The 23,819-nt window shown below is 49.5% G+C and overlaps 1 protein-coding gene across 1 annotated transcript; it reads left to right on the top strand.

The window, feature by feature from the left end:
• The first annotated feature begins 15,012 nt into the window (after positions 1–15,012).
• On the top strand, positions 15,013–16,295 carry LOC142093690 (actin-like protein 9). Its single transcript, XM_075175084.1, is given in 6 exon segments — positions 15,013–15,295; positions 15,298–15,512; positions 15,514–15,600; positions 15,602–15,941; positions 15,944–16,189; positions 16,192–16,295. Coding segments are annotated over 6 exon segments (1,275 nt in total).
• The last annotated feature ends 7,524 nt before the right edge of the window (positions 16,296–23,819 follow it).

Below are 23,819 nucleotides of genomic sequence, written 5' to 3'. Positions count from 1 at the left end.
GTAGAATTTTTCTTATAGTGTTTCCTCTAGGGGTGATGATCATAAATTGTGTTTTCAAGCAATAATTTGCCTTGCTCATTACAGCTGTTGATCAAAGTACACAACCTCTGTCGCCAACAGTGAGGAACTTCACATTGAATTTCACTATAACCAACCTCCAGTTCACTGCGGATCTGGCGATCCCAAATTCTAAAAAATTCAAGTCAACAGAAAAAGTCATATACCATTACGTAAGTCTGGCAAAATGATGCCCTGCTTGGGCACAGTTCTTTTCATATGTCTAATCACTTACCTTTGCCATGACATTTTACTGAAACATTATCATTAAATTTCTAGGTTGACCCTTTACTCCAAAAAAGCAGCATCGGCCCTGCTTATATTGGCTGCAAAGTAATGGCATTCAGGTAAGAGCCATGTCTGGGAAAAGTCTGCATTACCTGCTTCTTAAAAAGTTGCTTCCCATTTCTCAGCATTCAACACATCTGAGTGGTTTTCTTATATGGTGGTAATGTCTCTGAGTGGTTCTCTTATGTGCGTCTTTGATCATATACTAAAAGTTAAGATGGACTTCTCAATAATGGCTAAAGCATCCTAAAACAATGCCTCATTTCCTAGGTCAAAGGAGGACAGGGACTACACCGGAGTAGATGCCATCTGCAGCTATAGAGATGAGCCTTCAGATCCTAAGTTCAACAGAGCGATAGTTTACCACGAGCTGAGCAATATGACAAATGGCATCACTAAGCTGGGACACTACAGCCTTAGCAGCCAGAGCCTCTACATTAATGGTAATGACACCACCTCAAGACATTATTCCTTATGTTGACACAGACTATTTTGAAATGAGAATGAAGAGGATTAAATACCCCTGTCAAAACAGATAACAAGAAGCAGAGGGCAAAAAACTGTCAGAGTCACTAAGTTAAAACAGTCATGAATTTAGTAACCACAATCCTGAATCTCTTGTAATAAAAAGCATGTGTTTAGTCCTGCTGAGACATTCTTGGATTTTTTTCCTGATAATTGTCCATTTGTTTTTCAGATTACAATGAACTGCATAGTCTGTCATGTAAGTATATTTAAAAACAGATACATGTTAAAGCTACTCAAAGGCATAAGTTGATCTTGTTTCCTCCTGATTTGGCAATGCTCATAAGATCAATGCTCAAAGTATCTCAAGTGTGTGATAATGTTCATATGTTTTTCTGTTCTAAATGTAAAGAAAAATAATAGCAGTACTATGTCTTATGAAGATCCTGTTCTTATTTTATCTGTGTAATTTCTGTTCTGTCTTACAGTGATGAAGCCAACCACCACACAAAGCCCAGGACCAATAACAGAGCAATTCACACTGAACTTCACAATAACCAACCTCAGGTTCACAACAGACCTAGGGACACCAAATTCTGCTAAATTCAATTCTACTGAGAAAATAATGCAACATTATGTAAGCCAAAGTCACATTTGTTTTTCACTGAAATCGCCCAGTATTTTGGGTTTCCTATACTCACAAAGACCTTTCCTTGTCAGATTGACCCTCTGCTTCGGAAGAGCAGCATTGGCCCCTATTTCACTGGCTGCAAAGTAATAGGATTCAGGTGAGCAATATAGCTGAAAGATTAATTTTGAACTTTAGCAAATGGATTTCCTTATGTTTGACACTTTAATAAAAGTTCTCTTCCATTTTCAAGAAGTCGGTACCATTATAATAATGCTTCTATGCACTTTTGTATGGTTCTTATCTTACAAAGCCTTTTTCTTTGTAGTGCCATAACTCAGTAATTTCTACAGCTCATCTGAGAACTGTGGACAGATTTTAATAGTTTTGGGTTTTTTAATCACATCAGAAAAAAAAAAACAGCTTTTTGGAATAACTAACAGAAGCTTCATGATATTCAATTCCTCAGGTCAGTAAGGAATAGGGATAACACAAGAGTAGACACCATCTGCAGCTATGGAAGTGGCTCCCAAGTGCTCAAGTTCGACCAAGCTAAGCTTTACCAAGAACTAAGGAGCATGACAAACAGCATCACCAGATTAGGAATCTATGACCTGGACAACAAGAGCCTCTATATCAATGGTAAGTGCTTGATTTTCTCATTCCTCCAGGCACTAGAGCAGTTGGGACCACCTCAGGTCATAGGAATCACTTCAATGTAAAAAAAGAAAGTGACCTTAAGGAAAAGGTGGTCCCACTGGAGTTTACTGCATAACTTATGTGTGCAGGATGAAGTGTATGCTTCCAAGAACATTTTCACATAGACATTTTTGAAGATTCTAATTTCTATATTACATTGAAGAGTGACTTAATCTTAGTCTTGACCTCAGTCTTTCACCTGCATATGAACATTTCTCCTGATTTCTGTCCCACCAGTATTTAATTTAAACAGCAGCAGATGTATTTTCTCACTGTAGTCCTCACTATTATAAAAGCACCTTGTTCTGCTTAAGCAGTAGGTTGTTTGTTTAATAGATTCACACCCTTGGGGACTGGTTCTGATGATTCATTCCCAAGTCATCCATTTAATCATCCCCTCTTCTCTTTCATTCTCTTAAGTGTATAGTTCTCTTACATAAGGTTTCTCTTGCATTTCCTTTCCAGGTTACAACGAACCACTTGAGAGCTCATGTAAGTGTTTTGCCAAACTCATTCCAGGGAAAGCTATGGAAGGAGTGGTGCCCTCAGAAAATAAGAGGGGAAGAGATTCTTCAGAGTAGCCTTGAAGTGTGCTAGGATTGGGAATGTCTTTGAAAGTGAAGATAGCTTTTTTTATAGTAAGATCATAATTCTTCTCCCCTTTGATTATAGCTCTGAGCATAACTACTGCACCAAGCCCAACATCCAGGCATTTCACACTTAATTTCACCTTGACCAACCTCCGGTACACTGCAGATCTGGATGTACCAAGTTCCCGCAAATTCATTTCCACAGTGAAAGTTATCAACCATTATGTAAGTCTGGCTCTGGTTTTGCCCATTTTGTGTTATGGTGATCTTAATCTGCCTGCATTAAACTCAGGACATGCTTTCAAGTTCTCAGTTGTACTTTTTTTTTTTAACAGATTGACCCTCTTTTCAAAAGCAGCAGCATAAGCTCTGCCTACACAGGATGTAAAGTGATGAGATTCAGGTAAGATTCCCAAAAGTGCAGTTAACCATTTCTTTATCTGCTCTTTTACACCTTAAATTTGCATAAGTTATCATAGTTGTTCTGATGCCAGAAAACAGACGCCAGTGGCACCTCCCTGTCCGATCATTATTTTCTTGCTGGTAAAATCATTTTGGTATCTAAATGTCATTGCCACAATTCTTGAGAATTTGCTGAAAGATACAGGAGCCCAATTGCACTTATAGGTTTCAGGGCCTGTCATTCCTAGTCATACAAATTACACAGGCTGTTCTGTAAGCATCAGCAGTGTCCTAAAGAACGTGTCTCTCATTTTTACTTAGGTCTGGGAGAGACAGGGATGACACAGGCATAGACGCTGTCTGCAGCTACAAAAACAATGTCAGCCTTGCCAGGTTTGACAGAGAAGAGGTTTTTCATGAGCTGAGCGCCATGACAAATGGCGTCACCAAACTAGGGCACTACAGCTTGGAGAAGAACAGCCTGTATGTCAATGGTAAGCATCCACGAACAGTATCAAGAGATGATTTTTGGAATCACTTGGAGATCACTCCTCATTCTTCGGCTCCACTGGGACTTGAGCACTAATGAACTTTCCCTTTGGTTTGTTGGTATTCTGTAGGTTTTGACACTATGACAAAACGAATCCAGCATGATATTGCCATTCTAGAAGCATTTCCATCCCTTAAATCATACAAATTCCTAGAAAATTTAATTGTTACATTATCTAATCTAAACAGGGACATACCTATATTGCTTTTGTGGCATGGAGAGATCTGATGTAAAAATAAATGCACTCTACTTTTTTATTTAGGTTTCCCCCTCACAGACACAGCTATCACCAGAAAGCCTGTCTTGACTGAAGCTCCAGCCAAATTGGGCTACAGATTGAGCTTTAGAATAGTCAATGAAAATCTAACTAATCCAGACGCTCAGTCTCCAGAATACAAAGCAGCAGTGGAAAGCATCAGTAACAAGGTAAGGAGCTGCAGCTCAAATGCCATCATGTCTGCACTGGTCAATTTTTGCAGCAACTGCTGTAGATTTGTATTTTAATTAAAAAAATTTTAAAAAAATCAACATTTGGGAACAAAAATTTCTAGAATCTAAAATACGAGATTGGCCTTTGAATCACTTTTCATTTTATTATGTTACATGTGATCTTAAGAAATTCTCTCCAGCCAAAGACATGCACTACAAAATGCAAGAGGTTTAGGTAATCTGTTAAATGCACACACTCGCTCAGCATTTCAGTCCCATCTCTAGAAGTGTATACAAATCTCTGCCAGTTCAGAGGTCAGCACATACATAATTCATTGCTGAGAATCCAACACATTCTCTTCAGCACCAATCCACCAACCTATCAACCCCATAAAGCCATAATTAAGTAGGTTTTGCTTTTTAGATGAAGCCGTAACGTTCCATACTTTGAGTTCTGCGGCTGCGCTGTCTGTGAAATGTGAATCAAGATGACAGCTGTCAGTCAGCAGATTGCACTGTTTAACATTGGCAGCTTGCTCAGATAAGACAGAAAGGCTTGCCAAGCTGGAAGTCAGACTCCATCACCAGAAGGCATGTTCTGAAACAAAAACCAACTCCCATGAAATCCAACTAGCCAAAAAAAAAAAATCTGGTGTTTCTCCAAAGTTAGAGGCCCTTCTGCTGCCCTAAGGCATCTACGATGAGGCCCAGAACTCATTAATATTTAACGTGACATTTTTATTTCAGATGAATCAACTATACCGTCAGAGCAACCTGCGAGACCAGTTCCTGAACTGCAGTATCACCAGGCTGAGGTCTGTGATACAATCTGATTTTGTTTGAAAGGTTGCCACACCCTGGCACCGTTCCCCAATGGCCAAGTGCCATTGTCCTCTGCAGAACTCCTCCCCTCCACTCTCATGTTGGAAATTATTTGGTTCATGCCCTAAGAAGTCATTTCCAGAATTCATCAGTTTGAATTTTTCCTGACTTGGTATGGACTGACATTTTTCTAAGTCTTAGTCAGGATTTCTGGAAGGCACTCTTAGGTCTCCGAATATCCCAGTAATTACCATCAGCAATCTCATCGCTTAATGAGGACCGAATGGTGACCCTGCAACCTCTGCCTTCCTCCTCCCAACTTGGACTCCACTAGGTTTTAAAAGTGGGCTTAAGATACAGCTGTAGTGTTCTACTCTAGGTGGGAAGAGGCTTGGACAAGGGACCCTCACACAGGGTAAAACCTTTCCAAAAAAAGTGCTGATCCTTCACTGTATGCATGCAGTATAACCTAAGTTTGCAGAGAGAAGAGTACGGTATTGCATTTGCTGTCCCTGGCCAAAGGAAGAGCCCAAAACAGTCTGATCCACATCTCTCAATAGCACCACATTGGCTTAAAACACTTAACAGAATAGCAGGAACCTTTCAGGAAACCCTTTCCCACATGAAGAAGTTCTATGATCATCAGCCTATTTATCTCAGAACCTCTGTTTCTCTGTCCACAGAACTGGATCCATAGTGGTCGACTGCAAGTGCTTCTTCCAGCCAGAGCCCAGCATCAACAGGGCTGTGGTTGAAAGAGCTTTTCAGGATGGGACTTTGAATGCAACCGGACTGGGAAGCAGTTACCAGCTGCAAGGATTCTCAGTAGACAGTACGTAGAGCTCAGATCACAGCTGCCCGGTTTCCACCCAGATCAACCCACTTTGCCATGGCACAGTCAGAATTCCTCAACTTCTGGTCTATCAGAGGGTGTGTGGGAGGGATGGTGGTGTGGAAGTATAGCTACGTTATCAAGTTAAATCACTGAACTTGTCAGAGTTGGGCCAGTCCTTTGCCACATTCGGTCTGGCTCAGTGTAGCCCTATAGTCCACAATGGCTTAAGGTGTTAATAGATGTTAAGTAAGAAAATGAAGCAGTAACTACTCACCACAACTTCAAGCATTTAGAGATAAACAGACTTTTAGCTTTTTTCAAATGTACAACTTCCCAAAGAAATGAGTGGCCTAGTACATTGCTGAAGGACTGATTCAAAGGGTAGACTGGGAGTTTGCTGTCAGACCCAAATGCAACTCAAGTTCTGTTAATCTACTAAGACTTCAAGTTTTCCCAGCTAAAAGTCTTCAGATCAATGCTGCGTGGTAGAAGAGCCTTTATTTCTCTCTGCTAGAATTTATAGTGACTTTTCCTCTCAATTCCCAGGCTTGGAACTGGCAATTGAGGCAGCAACTTACAAAACACCCCTCAAGTCTGGGGAAGCAAACTTCAGATTAAACTTCAGAATCTCCAACCTTCCCTGCTCCCCAGAACTGCAGGACTCCAGGTCACAGAGGTACCAAGTGAACAAAAAGAAAGTTGAGAAAGAGGTAAAACTAAACAGCAATAGCTTGATTTCCCTGTCCAAATTAAAGATGTATTAAATTTACTCAATTTTTCCTCAATTGTTTTGTTTCTTCCCATCAGCTTGATGTATTCAGAACTAGCAGCCTGAAGGACTACTTTGCTGGTTGTACTGTAGAGAGCTTTGGGTATGTCCTGCTTCGGAAGTGTTTTTTCTTGAGTCCTAAAAAAGCAGTTAGCAGAAAAGGCATTCAGAGGCACAGCGTGGGGTTTATGCCTCGTTGGCAACCTTTGCGCTCTGGATGGCACCTCAGAGGCACCTTTATTCACTCTCAGTCAGTTTTGCTTTTACCACAAAAGGTTTCTGTCCAAAGGAGAGGTGGTTTTGTTTCTATGCTAGCAAAGCTATTTTCATGCGTAAACAATTCCAGAGTAAAACAAATACCATTCATTCTCTCATTTAGCTTATTCAAATAAGCTAAAACTCCACTGAAACACATTAGCAAAACAATCATCAGAACTGACCAGCCTGAGAACAAAATCTGCTTCTGTGTGTCTGCAACACCTCTTTGGAGGAACAAAAAAAGCTGAGCCCATTTACCTCTTAGAAATGCCTTGCCTGGGGTTAAATCAGTGGGTAGATTTCACAAGGCTGCATGAGTTCTTGTCTCATCTAGATAAACTGCAAAAACTGATGCCATGCTAATAAAAAATTGCTCAGACATCTGTAAACCTGAGCCTGATTCTGAATCCCTCTCCCCGCCTCTGCTCAGCTCTACTCCTTTTTCTCTTCTCCCATAACGATGACTCTGGCTGTCATCCTCCAGGCCTGTCCATGGGAAAGCTTACACAAATGTTTCCTCCATCTGCAAATTCACACTGGACCCCTTCTCACAGACTTTGCAAAAGCAAGAGGTGTATAAGGCGCTGGAACAGCTGACGCACGGGTTCACCAAGCTGGGCCCCAGCTATGAGCTGGAAGAGCAGAGTCTGGTTGTTGAAGGTGAGAGCTCCCGCGGTGACTTTGTGGGAACGCTTATCGGTTTTGTTTTAATCACCTCTAGAGCGCTCTGTTTCTCACCTGTCCCACCCTTTATTCACAGGTTACTCTCCCCTCAAGACAGATGAACAAGAGTCCGAGAGATCTGGTAAGTGCTTTTTGGGAGGGATTGACCCTACAACCTGAACACTTGAACTATAGTAAATTAGCATCATATACTTTGAAACAGAGACTAGACCCATGCAAGAGCCCAGAAATGTAGGACTCTTGGTAGGCCAGCAGCAAATAGCAGGTACCATCAGAGCCAGCCAGCCAGAGGAAAATGGAAGTGAAGGACAGGCAAAAGCAACACAATTTGGGAAGCTGTTTTGGAGCTTTGGCACCAATAAATTTTGATAACTGCAGCATTAGAAAATCCAGATAAGGTATTGTGAGTATAGCCACAACCCCAGAACTAACAATAAACAGGAGAAAATAAAAAGTACTCTGAACTGTTGCTTTTCCATGCACCACAAACATACTGGCAAAAGCAACTACAGCTTTTGCTGACACCCTTAGCCCTGTCCCCTTCCCAAAAGAGTCCAGCCAGCAGCTGAGAACTTTGTCTCTCTGAACATTCCTGAAACCATCTGAGGGCTCTGACGGTCACTGAGGTGGCATTTAAAGTTGTAGATCCTCGGATCCTCACTCCATTTTACCAAAGTTTCTTTACATCTCGCCCATCTAGACATTGCTGGGGCACGTTTGCCCTGCAGCCAGGGAAGGCCAGATGCTGCCTTTCAGCAGCTTTGCCTCACATATGCGCCGTACAGTACTTTTGAACTTTGCCAGGGCGAGCTCTCCCTCCCTCTGTCCCACGTACAGGAATCCAAAAAAACTGATGTGCCCTTATTTTGCCTTTGCAGAGCTTCAGTTCTGGGCAATTATCCTCATCTGCATTTTCACCCTGCTTGGCTTCATTCTCCTCATCTTGTTATGCTTCCTGGTAAGTGGCCCCTTTGCTCTCCTACCTCTAACTTGACCACGGCTGTGCCTGGCCACCTGGGGAGTCGCAGGAGGGACATTCAGACACATCCACAAGAAGCCCAATGGAAGCAGTACCTGACACGCATGGCAGCAGCAAACGGCACGCTAAATCCTCCTTCAGCTACTGCCAGCTCTTTCAAGGACTTGCGCACAAGAGGGTGGGGAAGGGTATTTGTAGTCAGCTAAGTAGATTTCCAGGAAAGGAAGCAGTGGATCATGAATGCGATAGAGTCCTTTGCAGAGAGAAAAATACAAAACCAAAGGTAAGGCAAACACCAAGATGACAAGCGGGCTGAATTAGGGGATCTCCTGCAGCATTTCTTAAACCTCTTCTCTGTTCAAATATCTGCGGAATTACCAGGTTACAGATAAGGGACTGCAGAAGACAACATTTTTAATAACCTGCAGGAATCACATCCAGAATTTTGTATTCAGTGCTCTTAACATACAGACTGCAGCAGCCTGGCAGGGCCGTACTTCAGCTGCGTACCCTTGGAAAGAACAGAGCAGATCCTCTTCCGATCTCTGGTGCTGATTTGATGGGGGACAGCACCTTAATAGCACTGTTTCAAAAGCAGCTGCGTTTACTTTGCACCAGCTAGAAGAGAACAGCTAAATCTACAGAGAACGTGGATTACTGTCCTTGGAGGTTCAGAGTAAAAATTACAGTCAGCAAGATTTAGAAGAGGAAAAACCTCAGATTCAAAACTGGGGGCTGTGCTAGCAGCTTTAGGCAAGCCTATGCAGTTTTAGGCAAGCATCTTAGTCACAGAGTCCCTCCGTCCCATGGTTTGGGGGCATCTAATGAAGGGCAAAGTGCAGACTTGGGTTTTTTTTTTTTGCAATTAACATTGTTCTTTTCCCACCAGATCATCTTTTGCCTAAGAAGAAAGTCGCATCTATACCAGGTTCAACAGGGCATGTACGGAGTGTACTTCCCACATCTGAACACGAGAAAAGTGCATTGACAAAACAGATGAAGTCTGTCTTCACAGACCTGTTCGTCCATTGATGAAGAAAAAAATGTTTACAAGTACTAGAAAAATGTTTCTTTAATAAATTATTTTTAGCATTTTCTCTTGTCTCAAGGCAAATCTTTGCACTATTACCACAACTATTTCCATACTATGGGGAAACTGCCAACAATGCCGATGTATATACACTGCAGTATTTTATACAAATATTACACAACCAGCAGAAAACAAAGACTACCAGGAATTGCAGTTTGCGAGGTTCTTCAGTGTTAATTTCCATTTTCTGAAAAAGGCTTAAAATTATACTAATTTGTAGATTTTGGGGGACTGACTGTTACAAACTTAAAAACTTCATCTAGATTTTAGCTTTTTCCCAAATTTATCTTTTAAAATGTAAATATCTTAAAACTGATTGAAACATTTCATTATTTAAAATGATGTCAAGAGATTCTGTAAAAATACATTGTTAACCCTGAGTGCCACACAGTCGCCCTGTGTCTTTTGAGTTTGATACCGATTTCAGTTGAATAAACGCCATGGTTATTGCCATGAAACAGTATTTCCTTGTACTTCCTCTGTAGCAACACTTTTCATCCCAAATCAGAAAATACTTTTGCCCTAATGAAATCCCTGAGCTTTTGCTCCTCACTTGTCTTGGGCATCCCATAGTGCAGGGCCTGATGTTACAGAGATCAGGACCTCTGACTGCCCCTCCAGACCACCTGAGCCTGTTGCATGCCTCAGTTTTCTGCAGAGCACAGGAGATGGTGCTGATCTCTAGGTAATTATTTGATACTATCATTGGATGAACTCTCTGCTGAAAGTGAAAGCGCTAGAGTTACAATTAATGAAACGACGATTAGTCATTAATCCTTCCACTGCAGGCAATGTTTCCACACACTCAAACTGGCTTTTTACTTTCAAAGTAAAGCTCCTCCGTGGCGGGTTGGACCAGTTCATCCCCCAGGTCAGGTTCCTCAGCACAGAGTGGAGTTTCCTATGCAGAGGATTAGAAACCTGTTTGCTCAGTCAAACAAAGGTTCTCAAGCACCCATTATTATGTCAGCAACATCAGATTAAAAGCTTTCACAGACCCTTGCAGGTTTCCGTGCCACTCAGCATGCCCTGGCTGCAACAACCATCGCATGACAGAAGCGCTGCGAGCAGAAAGGACTTCCCGGTCAGGCTCTGATGGCAGGCACTCAGGAAAAGCTGCATGACAGAGCAGGGTCCACCCATGAAAGCACCAGCTCCTGCCTTGGCAGTCCTGGGCAAACTCCCGAATCTTCAGCCAACTGTCCCTGCCGCGCCTCCGTTTCCTTCATCCTGGTACCCCCAGTGCCCTGCTCCCCTCTCACCATGGAGCCCCAACTTTTAGTCTCAAAAAACACACAAGTGATGCTAATAACAGCACAGCACAGGGTGTGGAGATGTGACAGCCGGAACGCGCTGGGAGAGGAAGGTGCGATTTTGTGGAGCTGTTTCCTAGGGGTTCTGAATTTTCTTTTTTATGCCATGGCCCCAGGAGAAGACCTGCCTCTCAGCACCATGAGCCACACCACCGCCGCTGCCTCCTCCTCCTCCCCCAGGCTCTCCCTGTGGGTTTGCTGGGAAGGAGGAGAGGCCCAGCACACATTGCAGAGCACAGACCAGCAGCCCCTGTGCTGGCACCGCTGTCCTCTCCAGCCTCAGGGACAAAAGGGAAGGCGGAAAATCAGCAGTTTCCCAGGGGAGCTCCGGGAGCACCCTGAGCCCCAGGACAGACCCGAGAGCAGCAGCGCAAATGTGTGCCTGCTCAACAGCAAGACAGACATAGCTGGTCTAATTTAGAAAAGCTTTAGTTTAGGTGCAGCACAGCAGCACTCAGCTCTGCCCAACCTGCTTGCGGGGGTCCAAAGAGCCAAGACAACCACCCCGGCAATACCATGAGACCTCATTTCCTACAGGGTTGTTGCAAACGTCCTTTTCTGCAGAAGCAGCTGCAGCCACGCGTGCCGAGCATCCCCCTCTCCCTGGCACAGCCACCAGCGCTCACTGGCAGACCAGGACGTGCCACGTACGTCCGAGCCCACACACCTTTGCCACCACGGGCAGGGCATTCAAATCCCAGTCCTGCCAGCTGGTCTCTCCTGTACCCAAGCCCCCAAACCTAAAGAGGCAACACCAAAGCTGAAACACACTGAGGAAGGAGCATCAAGACAACTGAGAGGGGAAAAGGGGCTGAGGAGCTGAGAAAGCAGCAGCTTGCAGGGAGAAAGGGCCAAGCCTCCCTGCAGGGCTGCTTTCCAAGAGGAAGGAGCCCTAACATACCACGGTGCCTCTCAGCATCCCCTATGCCATGTCACAACGCACTTCGTGTTGTGGTTGGAGACCTGCCCGCGTTTGCTATGGAGCCGCTGTTTCCAAACAGGGGCCCCTGGCAAAGCTGCTGGGGCTGGGCCAGCTCGGCAGTGACGCAGGCGGCTCAGCCTCTGGCGCAGTGACCTGGCCCCAGGCAGGGATTGGGGCTGGGGAAGGGCAGAGCAACCAGGAGAAGAGGCTCAGCTTGACCTCGGGGATCTGCCCTGGACCCGGTTCCATCAACGCCCACCTGTAGCACCACCCGTCATGGTTGCTTTCCCCCCAGCAGAATCTTTGGCCTCCCACTGCCTCTACTCTCCCCTTGCACTGCAGATGCACCGGGGCCATTCCCTGGCATTTCTGTCCTTGTCTTCACGTGGTTCAGCCCAGTGTCCTCACTGCTACCAGTGCGCAAACTGGTGCCTGGCAGCACCCGGTGACCTCTTTTCCCAGCATGGGGCTAGGTGGACCTGTCCAGCACTGCCTTGGTAATTGCTGCTTAGTAAGAGTTTATCAGTCTCCTTTTCAGCTCTTTAAACATTTGGTGCTGAACCGTGGAAACAGGCCTGAACTGCAGCAATAAAAGATTCAGCTGCTTCTCATCATTCTCCCCAGCAATTCCTATTCAATTTGGCTCTTATAGATAGAAACATGCTCCATCTGCTTTGGAAATAGTCATCAAAAAGTCCTTTGTGCGGTGAGGGCACCATTCAGCGAGGCACACATCCAGACACCTCTTTAACCTCCTGTTCTCAGCATCGACACCGATTCCCAAGGGCAGAACTCCATCCTGTTCCACCTTCGATGGAGACGAGAACCTGAACAACCTGAGCTGTCTTGTCCAGAGCCGAATCCAGACCACCCACCCCACATGCAGGCAGCGATAGCACCTGGCCCCAGCTTCACTGCTGGGATTTATAGCTCCATAGGCAAGGGCACATCCTTTCCATTCATCCCCCTCATTAGGTCATCACTAATTGTCTCATCAGCCTTTCTTCTGCCCTGCTCCACAGGGGACCTTAGCCTGGAGCAGCCAGCAGAAGAGCCGCACTGCACCCAACCAGGAATTTAATTTCTGAAATTGTTGCTTTATCAGGAGCAAAAGCTTTATTTTGTTGGCACCACAATTGCTGAATTTTGTTTCCCTGCCACCAGCCTGCAAGAAGCAAATCCAAATTTCTCTCTGAGCAGCTGCTGGGCCTGATGGCTCCTCTTTCCTCTGCACAAACACGCCTGCTCCTTTCCAGTAAAAAGCACCAGATTTAGGGGCCGCAGGAGAAAGAAAATCAAGAAATTATTTTGATGCTTCAGCATGCACTTTGCCCAACACATCAGTGAAAGAAGGAGCATTGAGGCAACGCAACATTTCATCAGCTCTTGAGCCTGCAGCCCAGTGCCCCCCACCCCGCTGCAGCCTCCCCGGTGGGAAAGCAGGGCGGATCCGTGCTGCAAGCCGCCGGACAGCAGCTACACCACACAGCCATCCAGTCCTGCTGCGTGGTGTCACCTGCATGTTGTTTAAACAGCCCCGAGGGAAACCTTCAATCACAGCAGCTCGGCGATGCCCATCTCGAGCGGAGGTAAACAGCTGCGGGCAGAGGCGGTGCGATGCCAGCTGGCCCATCACAGGCTGTCGCCTCTGGAGCGTTAAGCAGGATTTTACAAGTGATGAGCCCTGCAGGAAACAGGAGCTGTTTTCCTTGAGTGTGTGTAACCGCAGCCACAAAGGAGCAGCTCTGAATCACAGAATCATTAAGGTTGGAAAAGACCTGTAAGATCACCGAGTCCAACCCTCAACCCAACCCCCCTATGCCCACTACACCATGTCCCTAAGGGCCTCATCTACACAGCTTTTAAATCCCCCCAGGGATGGGGACTCCACCACCTCCCTGGGCAGCCTGTTCCAAGGCCTGACCACTCTTTCAGGAAAGAAATTTCTCCTCATGTCCAATCTAAACCTCCCTTGGCGCAACTTGAGGCCATTTCCTCTCGTCCTATCGCTGTTACTTGGCAGAAGAGACCAACCCCCACCTCGCTACAACCTCCTTTCAGGGAGTTGTAGAGCGCGATGAGGTCTCCCCTCAGCCTCCTCTCCTCCAGGCTGAACACCCCCAGCTCCCTCAGCTGCTCCCCATCAGACTTGGGCTCCAGGCCCTTCACCAGCTTCGTTGCCCTCCTCTGGACACGCTCCAGCCCCTCCATGTCCTTCTTGTCGTGAGGGGCCCAAAACTGAACACAGGATTCGAGGTGCGGCCTCACCAGTGCCCAGTACAGGGGCACGATCACCTCCCTGCTCCTGCTGGCCACACCAGTTCTGATACAGGCCAGGATGCCATTGGCCTTCTTGGCCACCTGGGCACACTGCCGGCTCATGTTCAGCGGCTGTCTGGGCACACTGTACCCGATGAGGGATCCCCCGGGGCAGGGGCTTACACGCCAAACAGCATTACAAGAAACAACAACAAAAAAAAGGCCAAAAGCAGACCACGAAAACCCCCAGGACACACGAGGCTGGCATGAGCCAGAGCAGGGCAGCACCATTCACTCTTCCACCACGCTCCCGCCAAAAAGCAGCCGATACCATCGAGCATCGTGGCTTTACTCAACTTGCTTGGGACACGGAGGCAGAAAATCCCCTGTCGCAGGGGCCAGAGGTGCTCCCGCACTCTCTTTAACCACCACTTTCCAGTTGATCTTACCAGGTCTGAAGAGCTTCGCTGCAGTCCAGGACCTCGACCCCAGCCTTGGGACAGCATCGCTAATCCATGTTTTCATGCAAGACCGAGCGAAGAGCCCGACGTGTCGCGCTGCAAACACGGTCCCTGGTCGCAGGGAGGTTTCTGTGTCTGCAGCAGTGCTCCTGCCGCTAATCCGTAATTCAGAGGGTGCCGGGCTAAGCAGCAGCAGCGGCCACAACTCCCCCCGGCATTTTGGGGGAGGCACCATTTCACCGGGAGAAAACGCCCGCCGGGACAGGAGGGCTTCACAGGACGAAGACAGAGCAATTCAATCCTGTTTGTAAAGGGGGTCGGGGAGGTGGGATATTTGCTCAGGACCTCCCACAGCAAGGCAGAGCTCTGCCCTTTTTGGGGCAGACCAGAGGCCAGGCAGGGTGGCCTGGTGAGACCCCGGGACACGCGGTAGCCAGGGGTGACCCACTGCCACCACCTCAGACCCAGCTGATGTCACAGTTCCCTTTGTCAATTATTCTACCCAAACCCACATGGGGTGTGTGGGGGGCAGCCCCACAGGGTGGGTTTCCCCTGGGGGGGAATGTACTGCTGCCCAGCTCTGCAGGGATGGTGGGGTGGGGGCTCCCCAAACCTGGCACCAGGACCATCTAGGAGCAGGGACTCACTCCCCAATGTTTGCACTCCTCGAATGTCACCAGGACCACACAGGCCTGGGGTCTGTAAGCACCATCTCCTCTAACACCTCCAGTTCCTCCTCAAGTGAGGAACTGGAATTGGGAACAGGAGCAGTGATGATCGATATGGGCACAAGAACCGTAAAGCAGGGTTTTCTGGACAACAGACACCCATAGCCAAAATGAACACCCATGGCGTGGGCCCCAGGGTGGGGAGAAGACAGGTCCGAGGAGAGGAAGCCTTGCTTTACCCTGACACTGAAAATATTGAGCCAATGCAGAACAGCATCATCACCAGTTGGGAAGCATCCAAAACTCTGTGGCAGCATCTGTTTGGCCATGAGCTTCAGGTCACCCCCCGAGGAGTATGCACTGCTCATCACTGAGCCCCCGCTCAGCCCCATCACCCACCGAGAGAAGATGGTAGAGGCAGTGTTCGAGTCTGCTCCTGGGCTCCCCCAGTCTCTTTGTCGCCCACCAGCCTGTCCTCTCCACCTACGCCCACGGCAGAACCAGCAGTCTGCCACACCAGTCCATGAGGGCTACAGCTTGGCACAAGAGGCTAGACCTGGTGGGGTCATGCTTCTCCTCGTACCTGACACTTTTGGGGGACGTGGGGTACATGCTCAGCAGCGAGATGGCCCATATGGTGGAAGACATCAAGCACAAGTGCTGCTACGTTGCTTCCAACTTTGAGAGCGAGTGCCAGCTCCCGCCACTCAGCTGCACCCTGGATTTTCCCCTGCCCGATGGCCAGACCATCAGCCTCAGCAAGGAGAGGATTCAAAGCTCTTCAATCCTCTGCCAAAGTGGGGTATTTCCTATGTTGGCATCCATGAAATGGCCTGGAGAAACCTCAACCAACTTCCAGGAGAAATCAGGTCAATAATGTACAAGAGCATCCTCCTGTGCAGAGGGTCCTCTCTCTTTGAGAGGCTAGAGAGGAGGTTTTGCAGTGAGCTCCCCCAAAGTCTGCCCCCCAACACCAAAGTCAGGGTGGCTGCCATGCCGCTGCAGAGGTACTCAGCATGGGTAGGGGTTCCACCCTCACCTGCCTCAAGAGCTTCCAGACATGGTGAACCCGAAGGGATGAGTATGATGAAGAGGGGCCACGCATCGTCCACCAGAGATGCTACTGAGGGGACCCTGACGCCAGGCCCAGGGAGCAGTTACACAATTTTCTTATGGTTACAGACCAGGCAGCAGAAAGCAATAATAAATGATTTTGTGCTACCGAGTGTCATCTGCTCCCCAGCCCTGCACTGTCCCCAGCTGAGGGCTATTTAGGTAAAAGCCACAGACTCAGGCTGCAGATGCAGAGATGAAGCCAACAGGTGCTGCTCCTCAGGGACGCACCATCCACCAGAGCACTGCCTCCACACAGGAGAAGGCAGCCCCACCACCAGACCAGGGCAAAGGCTCAGAGGTGATGCTGAAGCCCTGCCCTAAGCTACCTGGTCCCCAGGCCCCCTCTGTGCTCTGCTGCCTCCCTGCCACCCTCGTGGCCCTGGGTACATGTGGTCACTTCCCCATCCCTGTCCCCACAACCCCTCGTATAACCCCGTGTGGCCAAGCTGATGGTACAGATCATGGTGTCCTCTACCGAGGTCAATGCAACAGCATCAAGGTGACATTGCCACTCACTCCAGGAGCTCACCAAAATGCAGCAGTCCCGGCTCACCTCTAGCAGAGCTGTGCGACAGCTCAGCCAGCACCAGAATTTCATGCCATGGTTTGCAGAAAAGCCACTCCTTTGGGGCCACAGCCCATGCACCCAGCAAAGGTCCTTCGCTCCCCATGCGCAACCCCACGAGGCTCCCATCAAGCAATCAGCCCTTGCGATCACCCCCAAGCACAGAAAGCTGGCCATAAACACCTATATTCAGGCAAAAACCAGGTACTCAGAGCGGCCTACCACGGCACGGGAAAGAAGGCAAAGCAGAAAACCACAACGTCATGACACCGCTCCCAAACCACGTAAAGGATTTTCATACCTGGACCAGGAGGCCGGGAAAGGGACTACCATGAGCTGGGCACTGCCCAATGGGGAGGAATGGTGCTGGCTTCCTGCCCCTGGTGCTCTCTTCTAAGGAGAAGGCTTCTCCCCACCCCTCTGGGTTTTATAGGGCTGAGGGTTTATGTGCTGCAGCTGCAGCTCCTGCACCACCTTGCACTGCTCCCCAGGACCCGATCGCCCTCAGCTGTGATCCCCAGCAGGGAACTGGGAGCATCCCCCAGCACTGGGGCTTGGAGTCAGCTCACAGGTGGGAGAGGCTAAATTCCTTACAGCTGCATTTTATATCAAGGACAAGAGTTCCTCATCTCCTACTGGGCATGGGGGACCTGCCCCCACATTTGTGTTTGCCCCCCTCCTCTCCCAGTCCTCATTCTTCTCTGTTCAGCCCCAAGATTTCTGTCCCGTGAAGACCCCTTATTTAATGCACTCCAGTGGGCAGAGTTAAGGGTACTGTGGCAGGTTTAATCACTGGTCTTGAATAGCAACTCAGCAGATTTAATTTCCTTTTAATGCAGGGGAGGCGTCTGCTCCCCTCTCCAGCACTGAGAACTCGCACGACTGGAGCAGTCTCGGTCCCCCCCCTGTGGCTGTTGCCTGTGAACACCAACACCTGCACACGAGTGATTTGCTCGCTGCAGAGAGGAGCAGGAGCCACGGAAAATATCACAAACAGTGCCAAGCTCAGCACCAAACCCCGCCTCAGATAATCCCCGAAAGAAATCATACCGAAATTTCACAAACTTTTGAGAAACTCCCCCTGACACAGGGTTTGGTGGAAGGGATGCGGGAGGGATATGGGATGCTGCAGGGATGCAGGAAAGATGTTACAGGGACACTGCAACGACGCAGAGCGGATGGTGCAGGAACGTGGGAGGGATGCCACAGGGATGCTGCAGGGATGCAAGGGGGATGCTGCAGGGATGCTGCAGGGATGCAGGAGGCATCTTGAAGGACACTTTCCCACGGCTCTCTGACAAGCAAAGAGTGTTTGGCTCTCAAATTGACTCAAACTAGCCACTTCATTTCCCCTGAAACTTTCCGGAGAAAACAAGTTCTTATCTCACTAGAAACCCAGGCCGCAGATGCTGGGCTGCCTGGGAGGAACAAGCAGCTCTTGTAAGCTGCCAGCGGCACTCCCAGCCTCGGAGAACTGCTGCCTGCTGCCTCCCCAGGGATGCACTCGAGGACGGGGCTGCACCTGTGGGGCTGAGCTGCTGGCACCATGTGCCTGGTGCAGCTGCAAACCACGGTCCCGTGTCCTACGGAGCAAAGAGCTGCAAATTTGCTTCCTGTGAGCTGAAAGGGGAAACACAGGGGGACCAGGCACAACCCAAGGGTGTTATTCTGCATCCCTGGTATCAGCTGAAACGTGGATTTCAGCCTGTACCTTTTTCTGTTAAAGGTTTAACTGAGGGACAGGACTCTAATTCTGACTTTGATTAACTTTACGGTGAGCGCAGCCCTCTGAGCAGGTACCGCTGCAGCCCACAAAACAGCTGGCACATCTGCAGCGTTTTTAGCCCAGCAAATTCCCCCTCCTCCTGTTTCTGCTCAGCAAAAAGCCAGAGCAGCAGCGTCTCTCCCTCCCGCCTCACCCCCAGCGCAGTCGGGGTGATGGAGAGCAGAAAGGCAGAGACCAGCTCCCTTCTCCTGCCTCTGCCCACACGGTGAAATCCTGCGGCGCCCGTCAGCGCTGTCGGAGGCAGCTCCTCTGCCCGCTCCGCGACGTCCCCTGCGGATGCTGCGGCATTGCCACCGCTGCCCGCTGCCTTGCTCGGCCTTGCTCCTGCCGGCACAGCACGGAACACAACCACCGCAGGGGGAAGAAATTGCTCAGTGGTTAATCAGACACCTCCATCACCCTTTTATCTTCCCAGAGGTACTTTCTGTCGCCCATCAGCTTTTTCCCATGGAGGAGGACAGCTCCTTTCATCGGCTTGAGCGTTTGGGAAGAAGCTCCACGGCGGCAGCGATTGCCCAGGGGCTTTTGGTGAAGGTGTGGATTAAAGCACTGTCGGAGCCCTCCCGGACCACGGCCACCCTGCCCGCTCTGCACCAGCGCTGGGGAAGCTCCCGTGTTAAAATCCGTCTTTCACAGCGCTGCAGAAACACCCACCCGCCGATGCTCTGTGAGGCCTGGGGTGACACGGCCTGTGCACACCAATGGCCATCATTTTGCAGATGTGCAAAACTACCGGTGAATTTGAGGGGTGCCTGGGAGGTTGGCACGGCCCAGCAGGATGCCAAGGACTGGTGCTCAGCTCTGGGGCACTGGCCGGTTGCAATCGGGGGCAGCTTCGACCGGGCAGCGACGGACACGGCTTCTCTGTGCCTAAGGGATCGGCGCAGCTCAGAGCTGATGGTAGCTTCCAAGTTAGGTCCTGAGTCCTTTTTGGTGATATAAAGCAAATACGCCGTGAAGAAGTCACCCTCCGGCACATCACGGGCTCAGGGCCCAAAGGGGACAGGGCAACCCTACGCGCTCGGTGCCGGAGCCCTGCGCTCCTCTGTCGCAGCAACGCGCTGGGACTCCCCGTGCGTGTTTTAGTGGGATGCAACCCCCCCTCATCCACACCTCTCAGGGAAGAAAGGGACCAGGAAGAAAGGGATGGTACAGTTTTGAGGTTAGTCAAAACACTGCGGTAATTTAGCGGAAAGTATTTTTCTGCCATAACCTCATTCGCATGTTGTGCCAGGGTTTTCTTGCTCTATTAAAGAAACGCAATGAGTGTGGGAGGTGTGAACTAACGCTACCGCACTGGGAAGGTAGTGACGACCTGAGATCTCGCAATGATGTTCATCAGACTCCCTACTCGACAGCAGTGTGAGCAAGTACAGCGGAAAAAAAGGGACATAATTGGTCTTTTAAGAAAAAACCCAAAGCTGCGAGACAACCTCGTCAGCAAATGCTATTTAAGAGCACAGACATTCGCCTCCTCTCTCCCAGGGCAAGTGTCAACCTTTAAACGCACCCTTTCTGCTCCCTTCCCTTTCACTCACTGTTTTCTCCTCCATCTGCTCCCCACTTGCCAAAATCACCCGTGTTTCCCCATTGAGAGCCCACGGCTGTTGCGTGCCACTGTACCGCGATGCACCGTGCCGAGAGCTGCTCCGTCCCCACTCGCCCCCACCCCGTCCCCGCGCTGCCACGGGCTTTGAGGCAGCAGCTGGCGTCACTTGGCAGAAATGTTTCCCAGCAGCAAAATCTCCCTGTGATTCGCACACAGTCGGGGCTTGGACATAAGCCTCATTTCTTGTCATTCCTGGACCAGCTCTCCTGGGGAGGTGGCTGGAGCTGAACCTCCTCAGCGCTTGTGCAAACGGGGAGCTGGCCACGAGCATCGACCCGGGTTCTGCTGCAGACGGCTGCCCTGTTGTGACGGGCTCTTGCACGCACAAAGCTGCCTCCCTGCTTGGAAAGGTTTTTCCTGGTTGCAGGAGAGATGCGTCGGTGTGGCGGTCCCAGCGCTGAGCCTGGTGGGAGGTTTCTCGAGGGAGAGCAACTCCCCTCCACACCATCACTTTCTGTCCCATCTGTGACGGCAGGAACAACAAGAGCTCGAGCAGTGATGTGGGAGCCTTGCACAAGAGCTGATGGGGGAAATGCAGCTCGTTACTTTCCAGCGAGCATCTCATGCTCATCGGTAACGAGTAGAAATGGTCTTGCAAGGAGAAGGAGCGCCGAGTGCCGCAAATTGTTTTATCATCCCTCACATCACGTCTTCACCCTTAATCTGCACTCCCCAGTGTTTTGAATTCAGGGTGACAAGGCTGGGGCGTGGGGTGGGGGAAGGTCCCTGTTTGGAGAACGAGGGCTCTGCGGCACAGTCCTGGTTGGGGATGGCTGCCGGGAGCACCGCAGCCCCCACCCCATCCCGGCATCCCCCCGGGGTGCCGCAGTCCAGAGGAAATGAATGTGTCTCTGCACACCCTTTACCCAATCTGCAGCAATTTAAAGAAAAGCGGGATGAGGCTGAGCTGCGAGGGCAGCTCCCCCGGCTGCGCCGCATCCTGCACCCGGGAAGCTCCTTCGGGCCAGGCAGGCTCACGGCGGGAGGCTACGATGAGGGGCTGAGCCCCAGGGGAGGAAGGGCAGGGACCTTGGGGAGGTGTAGAAAGCGAGAAGGATCCCTGAGGTGCAGAAGAAAGTCGTGCAACTTCTTGCTCACAACCCGCCAGTGCTTCCTGAGGGAGGACCGGCGGGCGGGGAGGGGGCTGCGCAAGCCCCCCCAGGCAGGGAGGCATCGCTGCGGCTGCCCGCAGCACCGCCGCTCCCCCGTCCTCTGACTTCCCCGCTCTGGGCACCCGGCTCCCTGTTCACTCGCTTTACAAAAGTAATAAGAAGAGGCTTTTCTTATCAAATTGCCTTTTGACTTCTGAAGTTGCAGTCACTGCTTCAAAGGCGTTAAGAACAGAAATAGCTTTTTTCTGATAAAAGTGACTCTGACTCATTAAGCGTCTCCGACTGCCGCTCTAGTGCCACGTACCGTCAGAAAATAAGGAGAGGAAGCTGCCCGTGCTGCTGACGACGAGGCAGCCGCAGCGACTCAGCTCTCAGCGCTCGTCACCAAAAGTCCCCAAAGACGCCCATGTCCCACCCACCGCAGCAATGAAGCCCATCCCCAGCTCTTTAGGGTCTGGGTCAAAAAGATCATTACAAACCTCAGTAACTTAAACCTTTCAACTTATTGTATCCACATTTCATAGCCCCAGAGAGGACAGAGCATTAATATTTGCATCCCAAATCCAGCTCAGCTTCTTTAGCTTTCACAGCAGAGGCTAAACAGCAGGTGGGATGTTGGCTTGGATTTAGACTAATAAATAAAAAGCTAACCCACTGTGTGTTTACTGGAGGTGAATTCCCCAATTTCCCAGGCGATGTCCAAGCTGTAGGTGCGTGGTCAGAGCGAGACGCTGTGGGCAGCAGCTGCCTCCCGCGGTGCAGCTGCACTCTTCGTCCTCTGCATCCCCGGAGCATCAACAGCATCCTCTAACCACCGAGGCAAACAACAGATTTTACATGAAATCTCACAAATTGTACACAGTTTGGTAGGGAGAGTCCTTGCTGTCATAATTAGGGGCTCAGGAGCTTCGAACCCAGTGGATTTTTCCTGTGGTTATGCTGCACACATAATTAATCATCTTGTAACAAATACGTGGCCACCTGGGACTCTGTAGCTGCTTTTCTATTACTGGGCAGTTATTCAGAATTTCAGAGCCATAGTGGGGCTAAAACACAGGTCCCCCACCTCGCTTTCGCAGCAGCGTGGGACGCAAGCTGTGAGCACATGCTTGGGAGAGCAGATGACGCTAAAATTTCACAGTGGTGTTCAGCAAAAAGGATTTTTTTTTTCCTGCTTCTTCAAGGCATGAAATAAATAAGCAACAGCATCTTCTATTCCCTTCTGGATTTGGTGTATTGCTGTTCCTTTTTCTCCTTGTTTTCAAGCTTCCCAGTACTTACAAACGCTGAGCAATTCACGAAGACTATCTACATTTATGCCAGCTGGAAAAATGGTGAAACAATGAGGAAAATTGCCTGGGTTATATAAAAACTTGGTTATTTTGTCTAACTAGTGCATTAACGCAACCAGGGGATAAGTCCCTGGTACCCCTCAGCCTTGCCTCCCCACAGATGCATTCCCATTCGGTCCAGAAGGAGATTAGCAAAGACAGATAGGTACAATGGGAATTAGGGAATAAATAAAACAATCCCAGGAGCTCCTGGCTGCCTGGGTGTATCTGGCAAAACATTATTTTATCTCCCACAAAAAAAAACCACCAACTTTTTGTCAAACAAATTGCAGTAAAGAGATCCATCCCTTTCGTCTTGGTTACAGAAACAAGAAGCGAATAGGTGTAACTTAAAATTTAAACCTTCGACATTTTGGGGGGTAAGGGAGGGAAATGTTGACGAAAACCATTATCAGATCACGCGCCTTTCACATGCAAGGGAGGACAAAGAAATTCTCTAATCAGCTGTAATTGCTGATGCGCAGGAAAACTGCCCGGGAGGGATTTCCCGGTCCTTCAGCTGGAGAGCGCGGGGCGCAGACACGGCGCGGCCGAGGACCGACGATGGCAGCACCGCCGCGCAGCCCGGTCCTGTGCGCACTCAGCCGATCGCGGCCCCCGTAGGCCATCGCCTCCGGGTCTGTCCCCGCTGCGAGGGGTCCCTGCACGGCTGGCACCGGTGCTGACGAAAAGGGAAAATTGGAAGGAAAAGAGCCGGTGCTGCCGAGCGTGGTGGTTAGTGCCTGATCACACCTGGACACTGCCCTTTGTTCTGGGCACATCTGGAGCTGGGGGTGACCATGAGGCCACATCTGGATCGCTGCATTGGCATCATGTGGTGGCTGCGTCCTGTAGGAAATCGGGTGGGATCAATAAAAACCCTGATTTTTTTCTTCTGATCCCTTCCATAGGAGTAACCTCCAGCAGCCAATGCAACAACTTTGTGTGTCACCACTAAATATTCAGGGTTACAGATGTGGAAACCAAACATGGGTGTTAGACTGGAGGCAGGCTGAGGGCAGCGGGAGGAGCCGCTCCCCTGCCCACACCCGACGGCGGCTTCATCCCAACCGGCTGGGCAGAAAACAAGCACAGGAAGGGGTAAACCTGAAGATGTAACGGGGCCTCCAAT

This window comes from Calonectris borealis, chromosome 28 (assembly GCF_964195595.1).
Source record: "Calonectris borealis chromosome 28, bCalBor7.hap1.2, whole genome shotgun sequence".
NCBI lineage: Eukaryota > Metazoa > Chordata > Aves > Procellariiformes > Procellariidae > Calonectris > Calonectris borealis.
The sequence above is the reverse complement of the archived record's forward strand: the minus strand, read 5'-3'. Positions and strand labels throughout refer to the sequence as shown.